This window comes from Antedon bifida, chromosome 8, assembly GCF_963402885.1.
Source record: "Antedon bifida chromosome 8, ecAntBifi1.1, whole genome shotgun sequence".
Taxonomy (NCBI): domain Eukaryota; kingdom Metazoa; phylum Echinodermata; class Crinoidea; order Comatulida; family Antedonidae; genus Antedon; species Antedon bifida.
The window spans coordinates 615,525-635,206 of record NC_136233.1 but is presented as its reverse complement, the minus strand read 5'-3'; the positions used below and the strand labels follow the sequence as shown (position 1 = coordinate 635,206).

Here is a 19,682-nt window from a genome sequence, read left to right as displayed (position 1 = left end):
ATTCCAATAATTATCGATCTATAGTTTCCCCTATGTTTCATAATTTTTGGGATTTTAATTGTGTTGCACGAGCTTGTTGAAAATAAGCACTTTCTTATCAGTGGGGGGGGGGGGGGGGGGGGGGGATAGTTCAAATAACACAGTAAAATCTCTATTCTTTTGTACACAATTTTTGTAAATAGAGAGGCATTTTAAAAAGCTATGAAAGATAAACGGTGTGGTAAAAAATGTTATTAGATGACTAAATATAGGTAATATAACTTGAATTTTACATTTCTGGTATTTTTATTCAACTTCAGATTTTTATTTTCATGCTATAGCAAAAATTATCCACCGTATATCCACCATCTTTTTTCACCTTCTAGGGAGTCACCAGACATGTTATTACATTAGATTAAACTACCTAACTACTGAAAAAAAGTCTTCTTGGTTTTTATGGCAGAAATTTGTATTTGACCATATTAAAGGAAATTCATGTTTTTTTGTCTTGATTTCTGTTACAAATATTTGATTTATGTACAATTAACCAGATATTATATTTAAAATTCATGCCTGTACCTGAGCTTTAAAGCTTTAAACGAATTACGAACATTCGAATCTTATGAGCTCATAGAACATTTACCTCTAGCTTAACTAATAAGCTATAAAAAAACTTTGGTACAGTACCGTACTTGCGGTGTAGGAATGTAAAGTCTTTGGTTGTACTGTGAACGTACACACAACGCAAAAAGTGGCAAATCGTACAACGCGATTGAACGAACGCACAACACAATTGACCAATCAAAAGCAATATAAAAAAACATCAATTACAAATATATAAAAACCCACAAACCCAACCCACCAAGCGAATAATGACGTCATCAATCAAGTAGATAGCCGGTACTCTTCCCTGCTAATATTTAAAGCCGTTTGATCTCAATCATTAATTGACATAAGCATTAAAAATGTTTTGACATGCGCACTTAAGAGTTAACAGGACATACACAAAAATCGTGTAAAGCGAGTTTTTGAGCAATAGAGGGCGCTAGAAAGAACTGCGTGAAACATAGTGGTGTTTTTCTATTTTTTCGACAAGATCAGAAAAAAAAACCAAAAACAAAAGAGAATGTACAAAAGAGAATGAGATAGATCTACTTCATAACAGAAAAGATCAAGAAAGTCAAGAACGAAACAATAATTGAGGGCGCAATGATATTGCTATGAGATGGCTCGTAGTCCGGATCAGAGTATATCACTGTGCGGCCGTTGAGGGCTTGTACTGGTCGAAAGGTATCTTCAATCGTCTCGTTGTGGCTGTTTTGAAGAGTTCTGAACATTTGAATCTGCAAATAAAAAAGTAAATAAAAGTTAGTTTTACTATTAATTAATACTAATTAGAAATTGTTCGTTACACATCCCCATGCATATCAAATTATAAACCTATAATTAATAGCCCTATCCACAATAAATCTTCAGTACTCAGTCAATTGTCCATGTATCGATTGCGCATGCTCGCCATCGTCAAGCGTGAAAGCTATGGCAAAAAGCAAATTAACGATGAATAATCGATCGCGATCACACGACGCAAGATCATCACAATATGACGTCAAGATCACCACAATATGACGTCAAGCTCATTCACATCGATCGCGATCACACGTCAAGATCACCACAATATGACGTCAAGATCATTCACATCGATCGCGATCACACGTCAAGATCACAACAATATGACGTCAAGATCACCACAATATGACATCATTGTACACATTGGTACCAACAATTGCACGACGGAAGAAGATCTACACCAAGGGATAAGCGATTATGAACAGATGATCAATGACGTCAAATCAAAATCACCAACAACAAATGTGATTTTGTCCACCACATGCCCTCGTACTGATAAACTGGAACACCAGGAGAGAGTCGTTCGAATGAACAATAGAATTAAGGAAATTGCAACGAAAACAAATGTTCAAGTAATTGATAATGATGAGACCTTCTTGCTGAGAAATGGTGCAAGGGTAATCAGAAAAGCACCATTGATTACATACTTTGTTCTAAAAATATGTTGAATAATGTAGTAAAGTTCATTGTTGATGAAGACAGAAAGCTAGGCACAGGAAGTGATCACAATAGCCTTTTGTTAGAACTAGATACTACCCTAATCACTCCTGTCAATCATCATTCTTATGCTAATCATGTATGGAATACTGCAGGTATTCAGGATTTTGTTAAGTATCAAGAAAATATTAAAAACAACTTTTCCAACTGGGATGCTGATGGCTTTAATAATGTTGATAACTTGTGGGAATCCTGGAAATCTATTGTTGTTTCTTCTAATGAAGTTAAAAAAGCAATAGCAGAACGAAGAGAGGCTGCTCGTGCTCATAGACGCTCAGTTAAATTAGATCCCAATTGTGCTCACACAGATAATCTGTGACAATCTTATCAAGAAAAAAGGATACATGCCAAAAAACTTATATCTAAGAAAATTACTGAAACTAGGGTAAATAAATCGGTAGAGATTGCTAATAAAGGAGGACCATCCTGTAGGGACTTTTGGAACATATTAAAAGGGTCTAATGACAAACGTAGTAAATCAGGCATTAATTGTGTAAAAATCCCAGAATCAGATGAAACTACTTGTGATAAAGGAAAAATACTTTATTTTGTTAAAGAGTATTGGGAGAACTTAGGTAAGGCTAATAACGATTATGATTGTTTTACATATTTAACAAAGCGGGCGGTTGATGAGATGCGTTCTAAAACATTAGGTAATGATAACGATGACGAAAATTTACTATGTGACATTAATATAGACCTTGATATAATCATTGAGGCACTTGCAATCGCTAAAAATAATAAAGCTCCGGGAGTTGATGGAATAACCAATGAGCTTTTAAAAAAATGGTGGAGACGCTTTAGCGGCATCACTAGTTTGTTTATTTAATAGAATTATCAAATTAGAAACAATCCCAAGTGAGTGGAATATGAGTATCGTTGTACCAATATTTAAAAAGGGAGATCGTAAAGACCTAAATAATTATAGAGGCATCTCATTAACATCTTGTGTTTCCAAAATATTTAACAGAGTAATCTCAATGTATATATCTTGTTTTGTTGAAAAAGAAAATATACTTTCGGAAGTCCAGGGAGGCTTTAGAGCCTATCACCGTTGTGAAGATCACATCTTTACATTGAAAAGTATTTTATCTTGTCGTTCAATTGAAGGTAAAACTACACATCTAGCTTTCCTGGACTTCCGAAAAGCATTTGATAGTGTATGGCGTGATGGTCTCCAAAAATGTGCCTGGGATACGGGAGTTAGAGGGAAAATTTGGAAAATAATAAGCTCACTATATGATATGTTAAAGCAAAAGTAAAAGTGGGGGAAAGCATGACTGATGAGTTTAATATCCACAAAGGAGTAAAACAAGGGTGTGTACTCTCACCAATTTTATTTTCTATATTTATTAATGAATTTGTTAAACTTCTTCGTGAAAGCAATTTCGGGGTAAGAATGAATGGTGTCTGGATGGGAGGGCTCTTTTGGGCTGATGATGTTATATTGATTGATAATAATGAAAGGGAAATGACTGAAATGTTAGAAATTGCCAATATATTCGCCAAAGAATGGAAACTTGGTTTTAATCATGAAAAATCAAATGTCATGGTTGTAGGAAAACGCATAAATAAAGATAAAGAGTGGAAATTAGGAGAAAAATCGATAAAAGAAGTAAATAGTTATAAATATTTAGGGGTCTATATTTCCTCAAACATGAGTGAACATTCACATTATGAACATGTTATCCAAAATGGCCCGCTTTCTTCTCAAAGCTCCACGGTATACTCCAAAAGAGGCACTTTATGGTGACCTTGGGTGGGTTCCATTATCCAAGTTACACAAACTGTCCAGAGTTAAATTATTTAATCGTTTTATATCTATGGATGACCACAGGTGGCCTAATATTGTACTTAATTCTATGCTACAATTGAAATGTGACTTTGATCGTTTAAAATATAAATTTCTTAGTAGTTGTGTTGACATATTTGAAAAATGTACAGATATAGGCTTTTACAACAATGTTTTTGATAATGATAGTTTAACTCTTGTTCCTTTCTCAGTCAGCAATGTCGAGCGATGTGTGTCAGAATCATATAAATCAGAGTGGTCAAATAATATAATGCAAAAAAACTCATTAAATTTATACTCAAAATTGAAACCTTTCCCTAATTTAGAAAAATATTTACTTGATAAAACACATTTTTATGAGACAAGTCTGAAATTTAAATTAAGATCTAACACTCTACCTTTAGATTGTAAAACTTATAAATGGTCCAATGATGTGTCCGGTCTTTGTACTTTATGTGGGAATGGTGAAATTGAAGACATTAAACATTTTTTATTAAACTGTAAAGCATTTGATAATATTAGAATGAAAGAATTATCCATTCTACAAAATAATCTTGTGCTCTGTAATGATTATGACACATGGAATCGTTACACAACAGCCAGTGCTGATGATAAATTACAGTATATTTTAGGTGGAGATTCTATCGCGATTTGTAAAGAATCTGAGACCTTTTTTGATTTGTTTTGTAAACAATACACAAGAGCTGCATGGGAGAAACGGTCAGAACTTAAATCTCCCAATATATAGATTGTTTTTCTTTTGTATTGTTGCTTTTATATATGATTTGTAAATATTATACACCTGTGATAACAACTATAGGTCTTCAGTACCTGATGTTGAAACACAATGGTTTGTAATGTAAACTCTTTACTATATATTTTATGTTTATTTTTATATACCTTTTTAAATTATCAACTCAAACCTATGATACTGTAGGACAATTTATACAGTACCTGTATTACCATGTTGATAATGATTTGTCTTTTATATTTTGCAAATAGTTTAAGAACCTGTATCCGTCATATTATGTATTGTTTTGATGTATTATGTTAATTTGGATGCACCACTTCTGTGTGTGCCACCGATGCAAAGGTGTCATTTCCTAATAAATTATTATTATTATTATGACGTCAAGATCATTCACATCGATCGCGATCACACGTCAAGATCACAACAATATGACATCAGATCATTCACATCGATGCGAAGGTGAAGACTTTGGAGCTAACAATTCAACAATCAAAAATATATTATTCTGACCTGGCTGCTAGAGAGAGATATCGGCTCTTTGAACATCGTCCAGATGATGGCTTCAGCGCAACCAGGAGTTGTCAGCGAACCATTATATCGGTAGAATTCACCAAGATTGTCTGGTAAAAGACTCTCCAGGGTAAAAACATCATTTTGAGGAATGTTGTATGTATCGCCTGTTGTAATAATATATATAATATATATATAATAATATAAATAGTATAATTAACAATATTTAAACAGGCAATTTTGCAGTTTTAATTATTTAAAATAAAATAGTTTTGTGGAAAAAAACAAAAGAAAAAGAATGTTTTCACTTATAAAAAGACAAATTAATTTAACAAAAACCAATTAAAATGGCATTAAAAAAAAAAACCAAAAATGTTTTTTATGGGGACAATATCTAACATAATATAATTTATATATAACAGTTACAGGTTACAAATCAGCTTCATGATGAAATAAACTTACCGCAAATTGTTTACATTTTATTGATAAAATACGAACTAAGTGGAGAAATAAGTTAAATTATTTCTTCATGGTGTGACGTAACTTACATACGAAAACAAATCGCTACCGGTAACATACCTTCATCTCGCACATTCGTTAGAGAGTTCAAAAGAGTTGCGAAATTTGCGTTGTCTTCGTCAGACACCTACAATGAATAATATGGTTACGTTCTCGTGAGGGCGGTTCATTGTATAGGCCTACTTGAAATGATGTTAACAAATCTACACGTAATACGTCAACATAAATTATCCAGAGATCCCCCTCCATCCCATTAGGCCTATACCCACTATTTAAAATGAAAACTTTCTTCAAAACGTAGGCCTACCTGGAAGAAAAAGCCAAGTACAGCAAGTCCAGTGCTACCGCCTTGTTGAACAGCGTCAGTTGTACTTGAATATATGCTATTGTAATGCACCATGTGCATCTAAAATAGAAAACAAAAGTATGCATAACTTAACAACACAACTGAGAGACTCATGGAAAAATATGTAAACTTGAGGGCGCAATGCTTTGGCAAAATTGATTCTATCAAACTTCTCTGCGCATGTCATTATAGGTATAACTCAACCAACGTGCTTCACATATTTTGCCAAATGATTTGGTTTTAGTGTTTTTTAGGACAAATAAAATAAATATGTTATGGTAATTATTACCCACCTCTGCAGGATATTGAACGTTGTTAAGCTCGTGTTCAGATCCACGAGCATCACTGCTACCCCAATGGAAATGAAATTGATCAGTATTATAGGTACCACCAAGTCCACCACCAGAAACTGAATAATCTCCTGTCAGGGTTACTTGCACTACAACAAAAACAAAATTTCATAAATCTAAGTGGATTTTACTAAAGGCCAACTCAGACAGCGTCGTACGACGAGGCCCGGCGAATCGTCTCGTCGGGAGAAAATAAAGCATTGTGTGTTTAATGTTCTCGCGACGACCTAAAAACTTACGCCAGACGCTATAATCTTAAGACGACTCGACTCGTCTCATCAGGATTCAACTCAGACAGCACCGACGAGTCAAGACGTTTCGTTTAAACTTTTACCACGGTATCATTACACATATTTTACTTTAAATACAAGACAAGAAGTCCTGTAGAGATGAAATCAAGATTTGGTCGACTGCTCCAGAGAAAACGACGACGACGATGAATACAATACTCTTAATCATCCTGTACTTGGCGAGTCATGTCATATAGTGCTTAATTTGTTATGCTTACATGAATGTCCATTGTTAGAAACTGTCATGGATTTATTTGTGACATCTCCAAAACCAACAAAAGTGAACGTTCCCAAATTGCCTTCTTCTGTACTGGAAGTGTCGATGTTAATAGGCGATTGACTTTCTCCGCCACAGGGTGGGTATGATTCAGCCCAGTAAGGAGGACCTACCGAAACATAAAACAACAAAGTGTTACGATTGAGAGCCAAGAGAACACGTGGTTAATGTGATCAGAGGTAGTAAACTCATGTGTTCTAAAGCGATCAGATGTTTTACTACAAATATTCACGATAGGTTTTATATAAGTATGACATGGTTATAATTTAAAGTATACCATACCGTCATCGCCTGAGTAACTCCAACCTACAAAAAGGTAAGAAAAAAAAATTAATTTCATAACCAAATCTGCTAATAATATTGTATACGGTATATGTGTGTGTTTTACATTAGTCCACTTTAAAAAAATAGTTGATGGTTAAAAAAAAGTTGGAGAGAGGGAGAGGGGCACAAGGGGGAATGACTGCAAGAGACAACATGAGGTATGGTTGTTGCGTCGGTATGTTCTTTGTTGACTTACTTTATTCGAATTCTTATACATTACTACAACATACACAAGATCTGGGTAGTACGCTAGTAGCGTTGAAATGAAACTTTCCAAGTTACTTTCTCCATTTCAGTTGATTGAGCGGCAAGGGAAAAGCCCCACTAGGGCTATATTCGAATGTTAGGGAGGGGAACTTGTATTACAGTCGGTATTGGATAACCAACTACCATCATTTTGAAAGCAAAAAAATATTTTCCCATGCATTTGACCAATGATTACTTATGCGTACGCTTGGAATGTTTGGTTAATATTTGACAAGTGAATTGCCGAGTGAATTGCTTTGTAAACAAATCCTTTTCTAAGGAAATTAAATTGAACTAACTGAAGTAGTACAAACAGATTAAAATAACAAATGGTGAGGGTAGGATTACTATTCGTTATTTAATGAAAAACCATCAAATTAAACTGTTAACTGATTGAAGCATCTTTATTAGCAGTTTACAACGAAACTGGACAGAACAATTAAAAGCAATCCATCAGTTATTTTGAATTTAATGAAAAACGAATTCTAGATTTGAAAGAAATCATCATAATAAATTTATATTTAGTCACGTGTAACAACAATCAGTTTCTTTACAAAAAAAAGTGATTTAATTAGCGATATTCAGTAAAAATAATTTCCGCTACACACCAATAATTATCGTACTATCAATTGGACCAGTACAAGAAAACATTTGTTATGCAGTTGTTATAGCCTTGGGTCTAGATTTTGGATTGCATTATTATTGGCCTATTAAACTTGTTAGGAAGTTGATGTCCACTGGATGGAACCGAACGTTAAAACGTATCAGTACCTGTTCATGTCATCAGTAAAAAAAGACAGATAAAGTGGAGGAGTCTACTGTGTAGAAAAGCACAGTTAGGCCACATGTGCGTCAAAAGCTACATTCTCACGTCTTGTTCCATTTCACTTTGCTTTTCCATTTTTTTAAACAGTGATCATACTGTATAATTAAAATTCACTGTACACTTCATGGATTTTTCGATCACTAAAAATAGTCATTGTTAGGCCTAATTAGACACTTATTAGTAAATGTGAATATGTATTTACCGAAACAAAGTTTCTTTGATAATCCTATCTTGGATCAGCCCCCTAAGAAATATACGCGACGAAGTTTACGCCTTTGATAATCCTATATCTTGGATCAGTCCCCTAAGAAATATACGCAACGAAGTTTAGGCCTTTGATAATCCTATATCTTGGATCAGTCCCCTAAGAAATACACGCGACGAAGTTTACGCCTTTGATAATCCTATCAGTGGATCGGCCCCCTAAGAAATATACGCGATGACGACACGAACACAGAATAAATGCTTCGTAATTGTCATTCAAGTTTGATGAAGAGCCGAGAATGTTTTAAGTGGTGGTTAATTTTAAGTGGTGACATATATTATAAACACTTGTATGGACTGTTCAAAGGGTACTCGGTGAAACAATATACAACTGCAAATTCATCATTGTCGCACGTTTGTACATTTACCAACTTTATAATACCGACTTTGGAAACAGAAACCGACTGTAGAAAAAGAAACCGACTGTAGAAACAGAATACCGACTGTAGAAACAGAATACCGATTGTAGAAACAGAATACCGACTTTGGAAACAGAAACCGACTGTAGAAACAGAATACCGACTGGATAAACAGAATACCGACTGTAGAAACAGAATACCGACTGGATAAACAGAATACCGACTGGATAAACAGAATACCGACTTTGGAAACAGAAACCGAATGTAGCAACAGAATATATATTTTTATTGTTTATCTTATTTATTTTGTTTCCTTTTCAGCCAGTCAGACAAGCTTCCGAGATCAAGTAAAAACTGAAAACTCATACCAGAATTGTGAAACAAATGACAACATTTCGAGATTAAAATCGGCAAATAAAATAATAAATCAATAATCAATCAATAAGTCTTTTCTCTCAGGCAGTACTGTAATCCTTTTTCAGGCAGTGTCCGTTTATAATCCCTATATTCTCTTTAATCTGGTTAACAGAGTCAGAAGGTTAAACCTTACAAAATAAGGAACAATTATGATAGACTGATGAAAAACAAAATATTTTATTTTGTATTTATAGCTTTTCATCAAATTGATTTCTTTCAATTATTGGCATGGTCAAGTACTCAAGTTGCAGTGAAACTCAATATCGTGAACACCACACAACAGGTGTTGTAAGTTTGACCGCCTGTGTCCAATGTTAGGTCCGGTCGTCGTACTGAAATATGTCACCACTGTACCTTGGCTCGCGAATAGACCTACAGTACAAAGTTCATATAAATCACAATCTTATATACTCATCTTATATTGTTCAAATTGTTTTGTTTGAATATAGATTATGAAGTACTACCGAACGTTTACAATGGTAAAGTTCAGTGGTTATTTTTATACCAAGGGAGTTGTCACTATCAATACTATACTCATATGCCAACAATATTTATAAATTGTGAATATCAGAGCGTTGGTAATCTTTGGTATACTCATGCTATTACCTTAGTTATGGAAGCCAGAGGAATCAATGCATTTTTACACTTTTCCTATATATTTTCATATAAATAAATGTATTATAATCTTTTTCTTCTTGTCTGCTCTGCTTTTTGTTTTTAGTCGCGTGCAACGCGACTTTACAGCTCACTATGTCGGTCGGTCGGTAAACACTAACTTGAGCACGCGACTGCAGCCATCTATATGGCATTGTTCTTAAGCTCTTTACTACTAATTGCTATTGTTTGTAATCTTTTTCTTGTCTTTTATTATGAATTGTGTAAGCGACAGTAGGCCTACACAAATTGTGTTTACATACAGTACACTTTGTAACTAAGAAGAATAAATATTATTGCATTGATTATCACATACTTGGTGTTCAACTTAGCCTAACTAACGTTGTTTCAAAATGCCCATAGGGCGTGGTGTAGGCAATGCTTAACCTTTAATCTTCCTTGGTATTCCAAATACCTGGCACCATGCCGATATAAAAATAAAAGATTGAAAGAACAAATCAGAAGATAAAGGGAACACACAGTAAAACCAATGATGTGGAATACATTGGTATCAAAATAAATATTATTCTAAGGAAAGAAAAATGAAAGGTGGACAAATTAGTGTAAAAAAAATGAAAATAACTATGAATTAAGCAACACAAAAGAGTGAAATAATGTCACTCTTCTCTGGTATTAAGCAGGTCGAACCAACCATTTATTTTATTTATTTCAACATATAAGTGAGGTTCATCCAGCCGAAGCCATAAAACGGAAAATAAATTAAAATAGGCTAGTTTTAATTGTCTTTATGTTCCTAAACTTGTTATCATTAATAATAATGAATATTGTAGCCTATATTTAGATTTGGACCTCCTTCTAAGTAACGTTTTTCGGCTCATTCTGGATCGGAAGACGACAATATTGTTCACAGGGAGCTGCGTAATAATGTTACTAACAATTTTATTTTAAAAGATGCCTACATACATCTGTTTCTAAAATACCAACTCACTCAAGTCTCTGACAATAAAAATAATTCTAATTGGTCCCAAATATTGAAAGTTAGACATCGATGTAGGTAAAAATCACTTCAAATTCAAACGATGTTTAAACTTGTACGAGTATTGTACTTACACTATTTTATTTGATCATTGTTTGTTAACAAGTTTATTCAATTGCCAGTAACAAATAAAGTTTATTAACAATATTATGTTATTCGATTTCAACAAATAATAAATCACCAAATTGGTATTAAAATAAATACACTTCACGGCATGAATAATTTACTAGACATATGAAACAAATATTATTACAATATGCTTATTATTCGATTCAGAAATTAAAAAAAACATCAGTTACCTGCTGAGGCCGTAGCGATTGATACCACAGCTGAGGCGGCGAGGACAAGACTATACCAGGTGTTCATCTTTCAAAGTCGGTTTACCAAATAAAAGTTCTGTTCTGTTCAGAATCCAATACCTCAACAGTTGTCAGCTATGGATAAAATCACTCAAGCATGTCAATCAGTTTTACTGGCGGCGCGGTACAAAGATCACCCGCTAGTGATCTTTCAAAAACCATATCATTTTGACCATTTCAAAAAGCATTTTAATGATTAAAACAATTGTTTAAGAACTTTTACTACGAACTATTATATACTTTACCTTTTTGTTTTAACAAGTTATCACATTCGAACATGATGAGCGTACAATTGTGCGCGCGCATCAAATCTGTATTACGCGATGACGTCAGGTCCAGGCAGCGTATAAGCAGGAGAGCGAATGGCTCTGAGTGGTGGCGGCAGAAGTGGCAGTCCAGAATAGTGCTACTAGGTCTAGGCCTATACCATTTTGGGGAAATTGGTATATTTATGCTAACTGGTATATTGATGCTAGGTGGCAGATAATATAGCCTAATAGTAATACAGCACGTATTTATATATTTGAATATTATATGCTAAGGGTATTCAAAGCTTTGAACTAAGAGCAACATTCAGCCATACATAGCCTAAAAAAAGACAAAAACATCATGATCTTACCGGCAGATAAAGGCAGAGCTACGGTGATCATGAACACCCCTGATTACAAACGTAAGGTAAACACCATGATGAAAGATGGGGATGTGTACGAAAAACTTAAAAAGGACCCTACAAAGAAATACAAGAGAAACCTTGTGGAAATCCTAAACAGATTACTAGAAGAAAAGAAAATAACATATCAATGGAAAACCAAACTCTTCCCCGCTGCAGAAATCATCCCACGATTATACTGCACACCTAAAATCCACAAACAGAACAATCCATTACGCCCAATCGTAGACAATATAACACAATATACTACAAAGTCTCCAAATTGCTCTCAAAATTATTATCACCGTTGGTTGGAAACACAGAATTCCATGTGGAAAATTCTAAACAATTAGCAGTCGACATAAAAGCACTGAACAATATAGACATAGAAAAACACACACTTGTATCCTTTGATGTTATATGTCTATTCACAAAGACACCTACCATTTTTGTTTATTATTTTGTATTGTTTTGCTATGGAGGAAAATAAATGTCTTTTGAAATGAAATGAAATGAAATGAAAACCAACAATCAACATAACACACAACACTTTACTGAAAGAAACTAAGATCCTGGAACAAGTCCAAAGAAAATTAAACACCAATTTGAAAACGGAGGACATCATGGAGATACAAAAATATTAGACAAAGAACAACACTACTTATCAAGAAAAATAAAAGAAGCCATTTGGATAAGAAAAACAGATATGAACATCAACAGAGACCAGGGAGGACATGAACTGAGCCACATCTACGATGACTTAATAAAAAGGGACACCCGAGCATCCAAAGGGGGACACCAGCAGAAAGCTGAACATCAGACGAGAGATGGCGCAATTCACCGAACTATGACGAATGACAGAACATCATGTCAACGTCATTTTCGTGATCAAGGCTACTGAAAGTAGCTGAAACGTAGCAAGTAAGTACTTGTCAACTGGTTTAACCGAAAAGTTAACATTGATTTATTTAATGATCAACTTCATTACCCGGCACAAATTAGTATAAATATACACGTCCACGTAATATCACAACAACAAATATACACACCTAATGGCTGCTTTTGTGCTTAGGCTGCTTTTGTGCTTTCCTGGCAGCTAGTGACTATGGTTTTATATTTTCGTCTTGCGTTGTGTTTGTTTAATTTGTTGATTTGTATTATATTTTGTAAAATGTATCTTTTGCCTGAATAAATATTATTATTAATAATAATAGTACCGGTGTACCGTAGCTTCACCCCGATGATGGGAAGTGCTTCCCGAAACATCTATGTTTTGTTTACAAAGTCGGTCAAAAAAAAAAGATGAGTTGTAGCCTACACAGTTTCTTCTTCTCATAGCATTAGGAAAAAAACGATTCAAGGGCACTTGTTCCAGTCTCTAGTTATTCTTTTTTATGTTGTTTTCTGTGTGCCAAAATATATTTCTTTTTACCAACAATGTGGAAAAGCACTTTTTATATTGCCCTATGAGCGCAGATGTTTTGCAGTTGGGTTTATAGCATGGGGTAACGTCTACTCCATGGTTCATGGGCATTGTTTCCAAAACGAACTCAGTCAGGGGTAACGAAAGAAATGTAAGAAAGTAATAGGGTTTCTGAAAATATGACATTGTTCCGTTCACACGGAAAGCAGAAAGCAGTGCATTCATTAAGAAATTAATGAGATGCATCCAGGTCATAAAAAAAGATCACTGAACCCGTCATCAACACTGCCTGCACTTTTTGCATCGAAAAAGGTCGTCAAACTCATTAAGGAAACGATTTATAAAAATGATATATTACATTTTAAACAGAAACCTTGTTGAAAATGTTTTGACATGTCGATTTAATAAAGCGATAAGTTGCAATACGTCAAGGACTGTTTCCATTAATCATCCAATTGGAGAAGTTCCGGTGCTTACCGTGTAACCCGTACGTAGTAAATCATCATTTATAAGAGGGCTACAATACATTTAATGTGTCTACCCCGTCTACGTTGACAGGTGAACCACCACTAGACCATACAGGTATACTACTTACCGACTAGACCTACAGTGTTTTCAACCTTGATCTTGGCTCTATTTTCAACCTCAATCCTGGTTCTCAATTAACTCATTTGTATTTTAAATATATTTATTGTATTGTGTATGTAACTGTTTTTATGAGCTCTGTATTTTAGGTATTTTGATGTGTTAATGCCAAGGGAAAGCAAATTTCCAAAAAATTTATTGGACGAATAAATATATATCTTATATCTTATGACGTACCAACGTACCAATTTAACCAATCTAGAGACAGTTTGGGACGATCTCGTACAGAAAATAATTTAGCGATATTCGTCGTCTGGATTGATCGAATTTTTGTCCTTTCTCGAGACTGAATCGCTATCTACAGCTGCGGATCTAAAATTCTGAAAAGGGGGCGATGGCCTACAAATTAAGCGCTGAACATAACCATGTCCTATATTTTAAATTGTAATTTTCGAAATCTACTCCCATCCTTGTACCCGCAAAATTATCTGGTGGTATGACCACGTTTGACGAAGACAGACTACCACCGGATAACACAGAGCGCTACCCCCCGGATCCGCCATTTGAATCATTTCAAGTTGACCGATTTGTCACCTCGTGTTTTTAAGGAGCCGAAGAAAAAAACAAAGTTGGCCTATTGTTAACATATTTCAACTTAATTTTATGGATTTGACACAGATACAGATTTTTATACAAATAGTTAATCTTTATAGCGTAGATGTGGTAATAAACAATATAGAACAATGTAGGAAAATCTTCCGATGGTAAGGTTGATGAATGTATCCTGTCTAGCCTTACGAACAATGACATAACCACTGTTCAACCCGTTCATTGAATGCCATGCTTGTCAAAAAGTCCTGAAAAACGCATGACTCTGCAACAATTATATACCGATTGGGAACTTTTGATTCCGTAAGTAAAAGCATAAGCATAAAAGTTTATTGAGTGATTTTGTTTCTACACTCAATAGTATTTGGAACTCGTTGTATAGTAGGCATACATGTCGGAGACCTTATCACTTCATGGTAAAATATCGTTAAAATCTTTTATTTAAACACAATAGTTAGTGTTATATCGGCCTATATAATATAATAGAAAATATATAAAACATATAAAGCATGAACTATTATAACTATATGTTATGACTTTGCTATTAAAATATAATAACCTATATAGTGCAAAAATCGGCATTATTATCAGTATATATATATATATATATATTAATTTATTTTAAATAATTATTTATTATAGACAAAGATTACACAGTTACTTAGGCCTAGAAAAAACTTATTTGAACTAATTATTTATCTAGAGATAAATGTATTATATTTGAAAGAAAACAAGTATTAAATACGGTGAGACGGCGCTATAGAAAATTAAAATCTTAACAGTAAAAATGTAAACAACAATATCTATTTTTAGTTTCTGGATGGGTCTAAAGGATCATTTATCATTGTGGCCAAGGGATCATTATTTTACTGGAAACATTTGTTTTTGTTTTCAAGGGAGCATTTTGTCCTTATTTTGTCCACAATTTACATTTTTTAATACTAAAAAAGTCAATAATATTATGCAAGTTATATTTGTGAGAGTAATAACTTCACCACGTTTAATTTAGGAAACCTGGTCGTTCATTACATTTTCATGTCTTTTCTTAAATGTAATCACCACGGCAACCAACATTCCAAGAAACATGGTTATCGATACGGCTAGAATAACTCGATCTGTGCCGATCGCAGATGAACGATGCATTCCGTCTCTCGAGTTTAAATCTACCATCGATACATCTAGTAAAAACGGATTTTATCAAAGTTATACGTTTAGACCACAATTAAAATCAGTTTCACTTTTTCTCGTAAACTAATTACATACATCTTTTATCTGGAGGACCAAACTTAAAGCCTTGGCTTAATGTGTCCTCCTCACACAATTATATTTAATAATTTATCAAATGTTCTGTATATTTTATTATATTATATTGTGTGAAACAAACTTGAACTTGGATATCAATCGCTGCTTAGCCCATTGTCGCCAATATCATCACTTCCCATATTATGTCATTATTGCATTACACGCACAATTTCACCTATGTTGTCAGGCTCTTTATCATCACCGTAATATTACAAATTTACCACAAACTATCCACATTAAGAATAGTTATCTTCTAATATATAATTTAAAATAGCAAATATTGTTACTTACCGTTAATTTCTCTTTTCTTTTTCCTACCTACAATAATTAGATGAGAAGAACAATCAATATGTATGATTGATTCATTATAATATACTGTGCATATTGACATATCATCAATTAATAGAACTTACATGGGAAAAAGTGGTAAATTAAAGTTCCACTTACCAACTACATTAGCACACGTGGTGCCTGCATACGGTGATGTACATTGACACTCAAAGGAAGTTGTAAATGACCTGCAAAAGCCGCCATTTTCACATGGATTACTGCTACATGGATCTGAAACTAAAATGGATGTTTTAAAAAACTCTTGAAACCGAATTCGATCAAATTACATGCATATATATTTTCAGTGGCATATGTTGACGCGCGCATGCTAATATTATTTTCATCAGTGGTTAAACGCGCGCGTGTCAAGTATGTTGACGCCATTTTGACGATGTGATGACAAAAACGGTATTTTGCATACCAAACGATATTAATAATAGATATGATAATAATAGATTGATATGATTAATACATATACCACATAGAATATTTATAATATATAACATTTTCATTAATATATTTTTATCTATACAAACATAATTTTCTTATGTTATATTTCTATAACTATGTTATAGTTTATACATGATTATAGATGATGATTTTTATTATTATTATTTTGTGTTTGGCATTTCTTCTTATACAGACTTACTAGTGTCACCACAATGTTTGCCAATAAAAGCAGCAGGACAATCACAAAAGAAGTAGACGTTTATATCCAGATCTGTCTGGTAGACATTGTAACAAACGCCTCCATTGTCACACACACGAACGCTACAAACGTCCCCAATTGGATCATTTTCTAAAATTAAAGAACGTTTAAGTGATATCAATATTAATGATTAATATAAATAAATTCTTTTTTTCTTCTTCAACAATAATAAAAATATCAATCTAATCCACTGGACTTACTTGTTTAGTAAACATCGAAGCTTCAGTCGATTAGTATTTTTATACAACTAATACTACCTGGATGAATGAGAATATTCATATTCTTCTTCAAAAACATGTTTGGGATACAAATTGTATCAGACTTTAACGGTAGTAAGGTGTCCATTTTCACTACTGTGGTAGGCCTAATTGTCCATTGTCACTACTGTGGTAGGCCTAATTGTCCATTGTCACTACTGTGGTAGGCCTATTGCCCATTTTCACTACTGTGGTAGGCCTAATTGCCTATAACGAATTATTGTCGCACGATGAGCAAAATTCAAATTTGTTATTACTATATGAATCGAAATATTATGGAATGGTAAATAAACAGATAGTAGATTTTTAAAAAGCAGATGAAAACTATTATTTAGAAAAGTAAAGCACCATCAAATAATAATTGGTTCAAAATTATTTTGATTATTTTTCCCATTTAGGAGTAAAATTAAGAGCAGCTTGTTAAATATTGATTTATTTCATGATATAATAATATTATGATTGACTATTGAATGAATATTTATGAGGTCATTATCAAGATCAATTAAAAGATTCTAAGAATACGCGCCAAAATAATCCGTTGGTAGAACAGACGACAGTTATCAATCAACAGTGTGTTGTATGGCGCGCCAAGCCGTCATTTATTCGGAAATAAAGATATCTTAGTTTTATCTCTATTGCTTGAATAAATGACAGCTTGGCGCGCCATAGTGTTGTGTCAATTTTACAGCGACTTGTTGTTGGATGCATACAAGGTATTCAGTCAAGAACACACTGATGATGCCAACGCAATGTTCAATTTAAAATGGATCAAATGTTACAAGTCTAGACCTAATTGCCCCAAGCCTAGTTAGTTGTCTTTTGTACTGTGTGTACGCCTTTGATTTTGATTGATTATGACACGCCATGTGTGCCGAAATAATAAAATGAGTTGAATACATCGTTTATAAGCGTTGATATTTTTCAATTCAATTCATTCAATATTTATTCTTTTCATATCTTTTGAATCGAACGATGTAAAATATAGTTGAAAATGATGAGAGGTAAAGCCGGCCCTAAAAGTCAAACTTAATTAGTATATTATAGGCCTACACTATAATTTAGACGCCATACAGTCATTACCAATATGTTCGTAGCACACGCGGAATCGAGTTTAATATTTCTGTAAAATCATGTAAGAACACGGAAACAAGTATATAATCTATTATATATATTCTATTGACTAAATGGACCAACAAACTTCATGTCCTATTTTTACTGTAAAGCTCTGTCTACACTATCAAACTTTATGTGACAAAAAAATGTGATGTGCCCAAATATGGACAGGATGATGTCATTATCACTACCATATTTGGGCATATCACTACCATAGTTAGGCATATCACTACCATTTTAGGCATATCACTACCATATTTGGCCATATCACTAACATATATGGGCACATCACACTTTTTTTGGTCAAACTAGTTTGATAATGTAGAGCTTTAAGGAGCTGTTGTATAGTGTATACGTACGTATTGTCGACGCACAGTTGACTCCAGTGAAACCTGGAGGGCAGATACAAGCGTACTGCATCTGATAGAACCCTGAGTTACCCATACTACTCAGGTAGCTGTTACGACAAGTGGATTCATTCTCGCATGGATCACTCGAACAAGCATTGTTCTCGGGGGATAACTCTGGAAAAGAAATAAAATATACGACGACTTCACGATTGATCTAATAACCCCAGACCTAACGCTACCCCAAAAAAACTACTTTATATAGCAACCATAACCTGTCGTACTTTCTCAAGAGTTTGTTGTTTTGGTACAAAGTTACAAAAATTCTAGACACATTTTTTCACGCTTAATCCATACAGACTTTCACTTATTGGCTCAAAAAATAGAAAACGTGTAAACTACTATTCGGTGACATAACTTTGTATGAACCTTACCAGCACTTGCACAGTGTTTTTCTGAGTACCCTGGAGCACATAAACAAACATAATGACCGTCTTCTAGCGTCATACAGGACCCTCCATTCATACTCCTAAACAGATTACTAGAAGAAAAGAAAATAACATATCAATGGAAAACCAAACTCTTCCCCGCTGCAGAAATCATCCCACGATTATACTGCACACCTAAAATCCACAAACAGAACAATCCATTACGCCCAATCGTAGACAATATAACACAATATACTACAAAGTCTCCAAATTGCTCTCAAAATTATTATCACCGTTGGTTGGAAACACAGAATTCCATGTGGAAAATTCTAAACAATTAGCAGTCGACATAAAAGCACTGAACAATATAGACATAGAAAAACACACACTTGTATCCTTTGATGTTATATGTCTATTCACAAAGACACCTACCATTTTTGTTTATTATTTTGTATTGTTTTGCTATGGAGGAAAATAAATGTCTTTTGAAATGAAATGAAATGAAATGAAAACCAACAATCAACATAACACACAACACTTTACTGA

The 19,682-nt window shown here is 33.8% G+C and overlaps 2 protein-coding genes across 2 annotated transcripts; both read right to left on the bottom strand.

Moving 5' to 3' along the window:
* Positions 1-1,130: 1,130 nt before the first annotated feature.
* On the bottom strand, positions 1,131-10,453 carry LOC144850478 (carbonic anhydrase 2-like). Its single transcript, XM_078707759.1, has 8 exons — positions 10,444-10,453; positions 7,221-7,244; positions 6,880-7,047; positions 6,315-6,460; positions 5,983-6,081; positions 5,736-5,802; positions 5,157-5,323; positions 1,131-1,322 (listed from the first exon to the last, which is right to left on the bottom strand). The coding sequence occupies exons 1-8, from the start codon at positions 10,451-10,453 to the stop codon at positions 1,131-1,133; spliced, it is 873 nt and encodes a 290-aa protein (XP_078563885.1).
* A 4,710-nt stretch (positions 10,454-15,163) lies between these two features.
* LOC144850605 (protein glp-1-like) lies at positions 15,164-19,243 on the bottom strand. Its single transcript, XM_078707928.1, has 6 exons — positions 19,143-19,243; positions 18,721-18,885; positions 16,932-17,081; positions 16,400-16,519; positions 16,244-16,270; positions 15,164-15,828 (listed from the first exon to the last, which is right to left on the bottom strand). The coding sequence occupies exons 1-6, from the start codon at positions 19,231-19,233 to the stop codon at positions 15,656-15,658; spliced, it is 726 nt and encodes a 241-aa protein (XP_078564054.1). The 5' UTR covers positions 19,234-19,243; the 3' UTR covers positions 15,164-15,655.
* Positions 19,244-19,682: the final 439 nt, after the last annotated feature.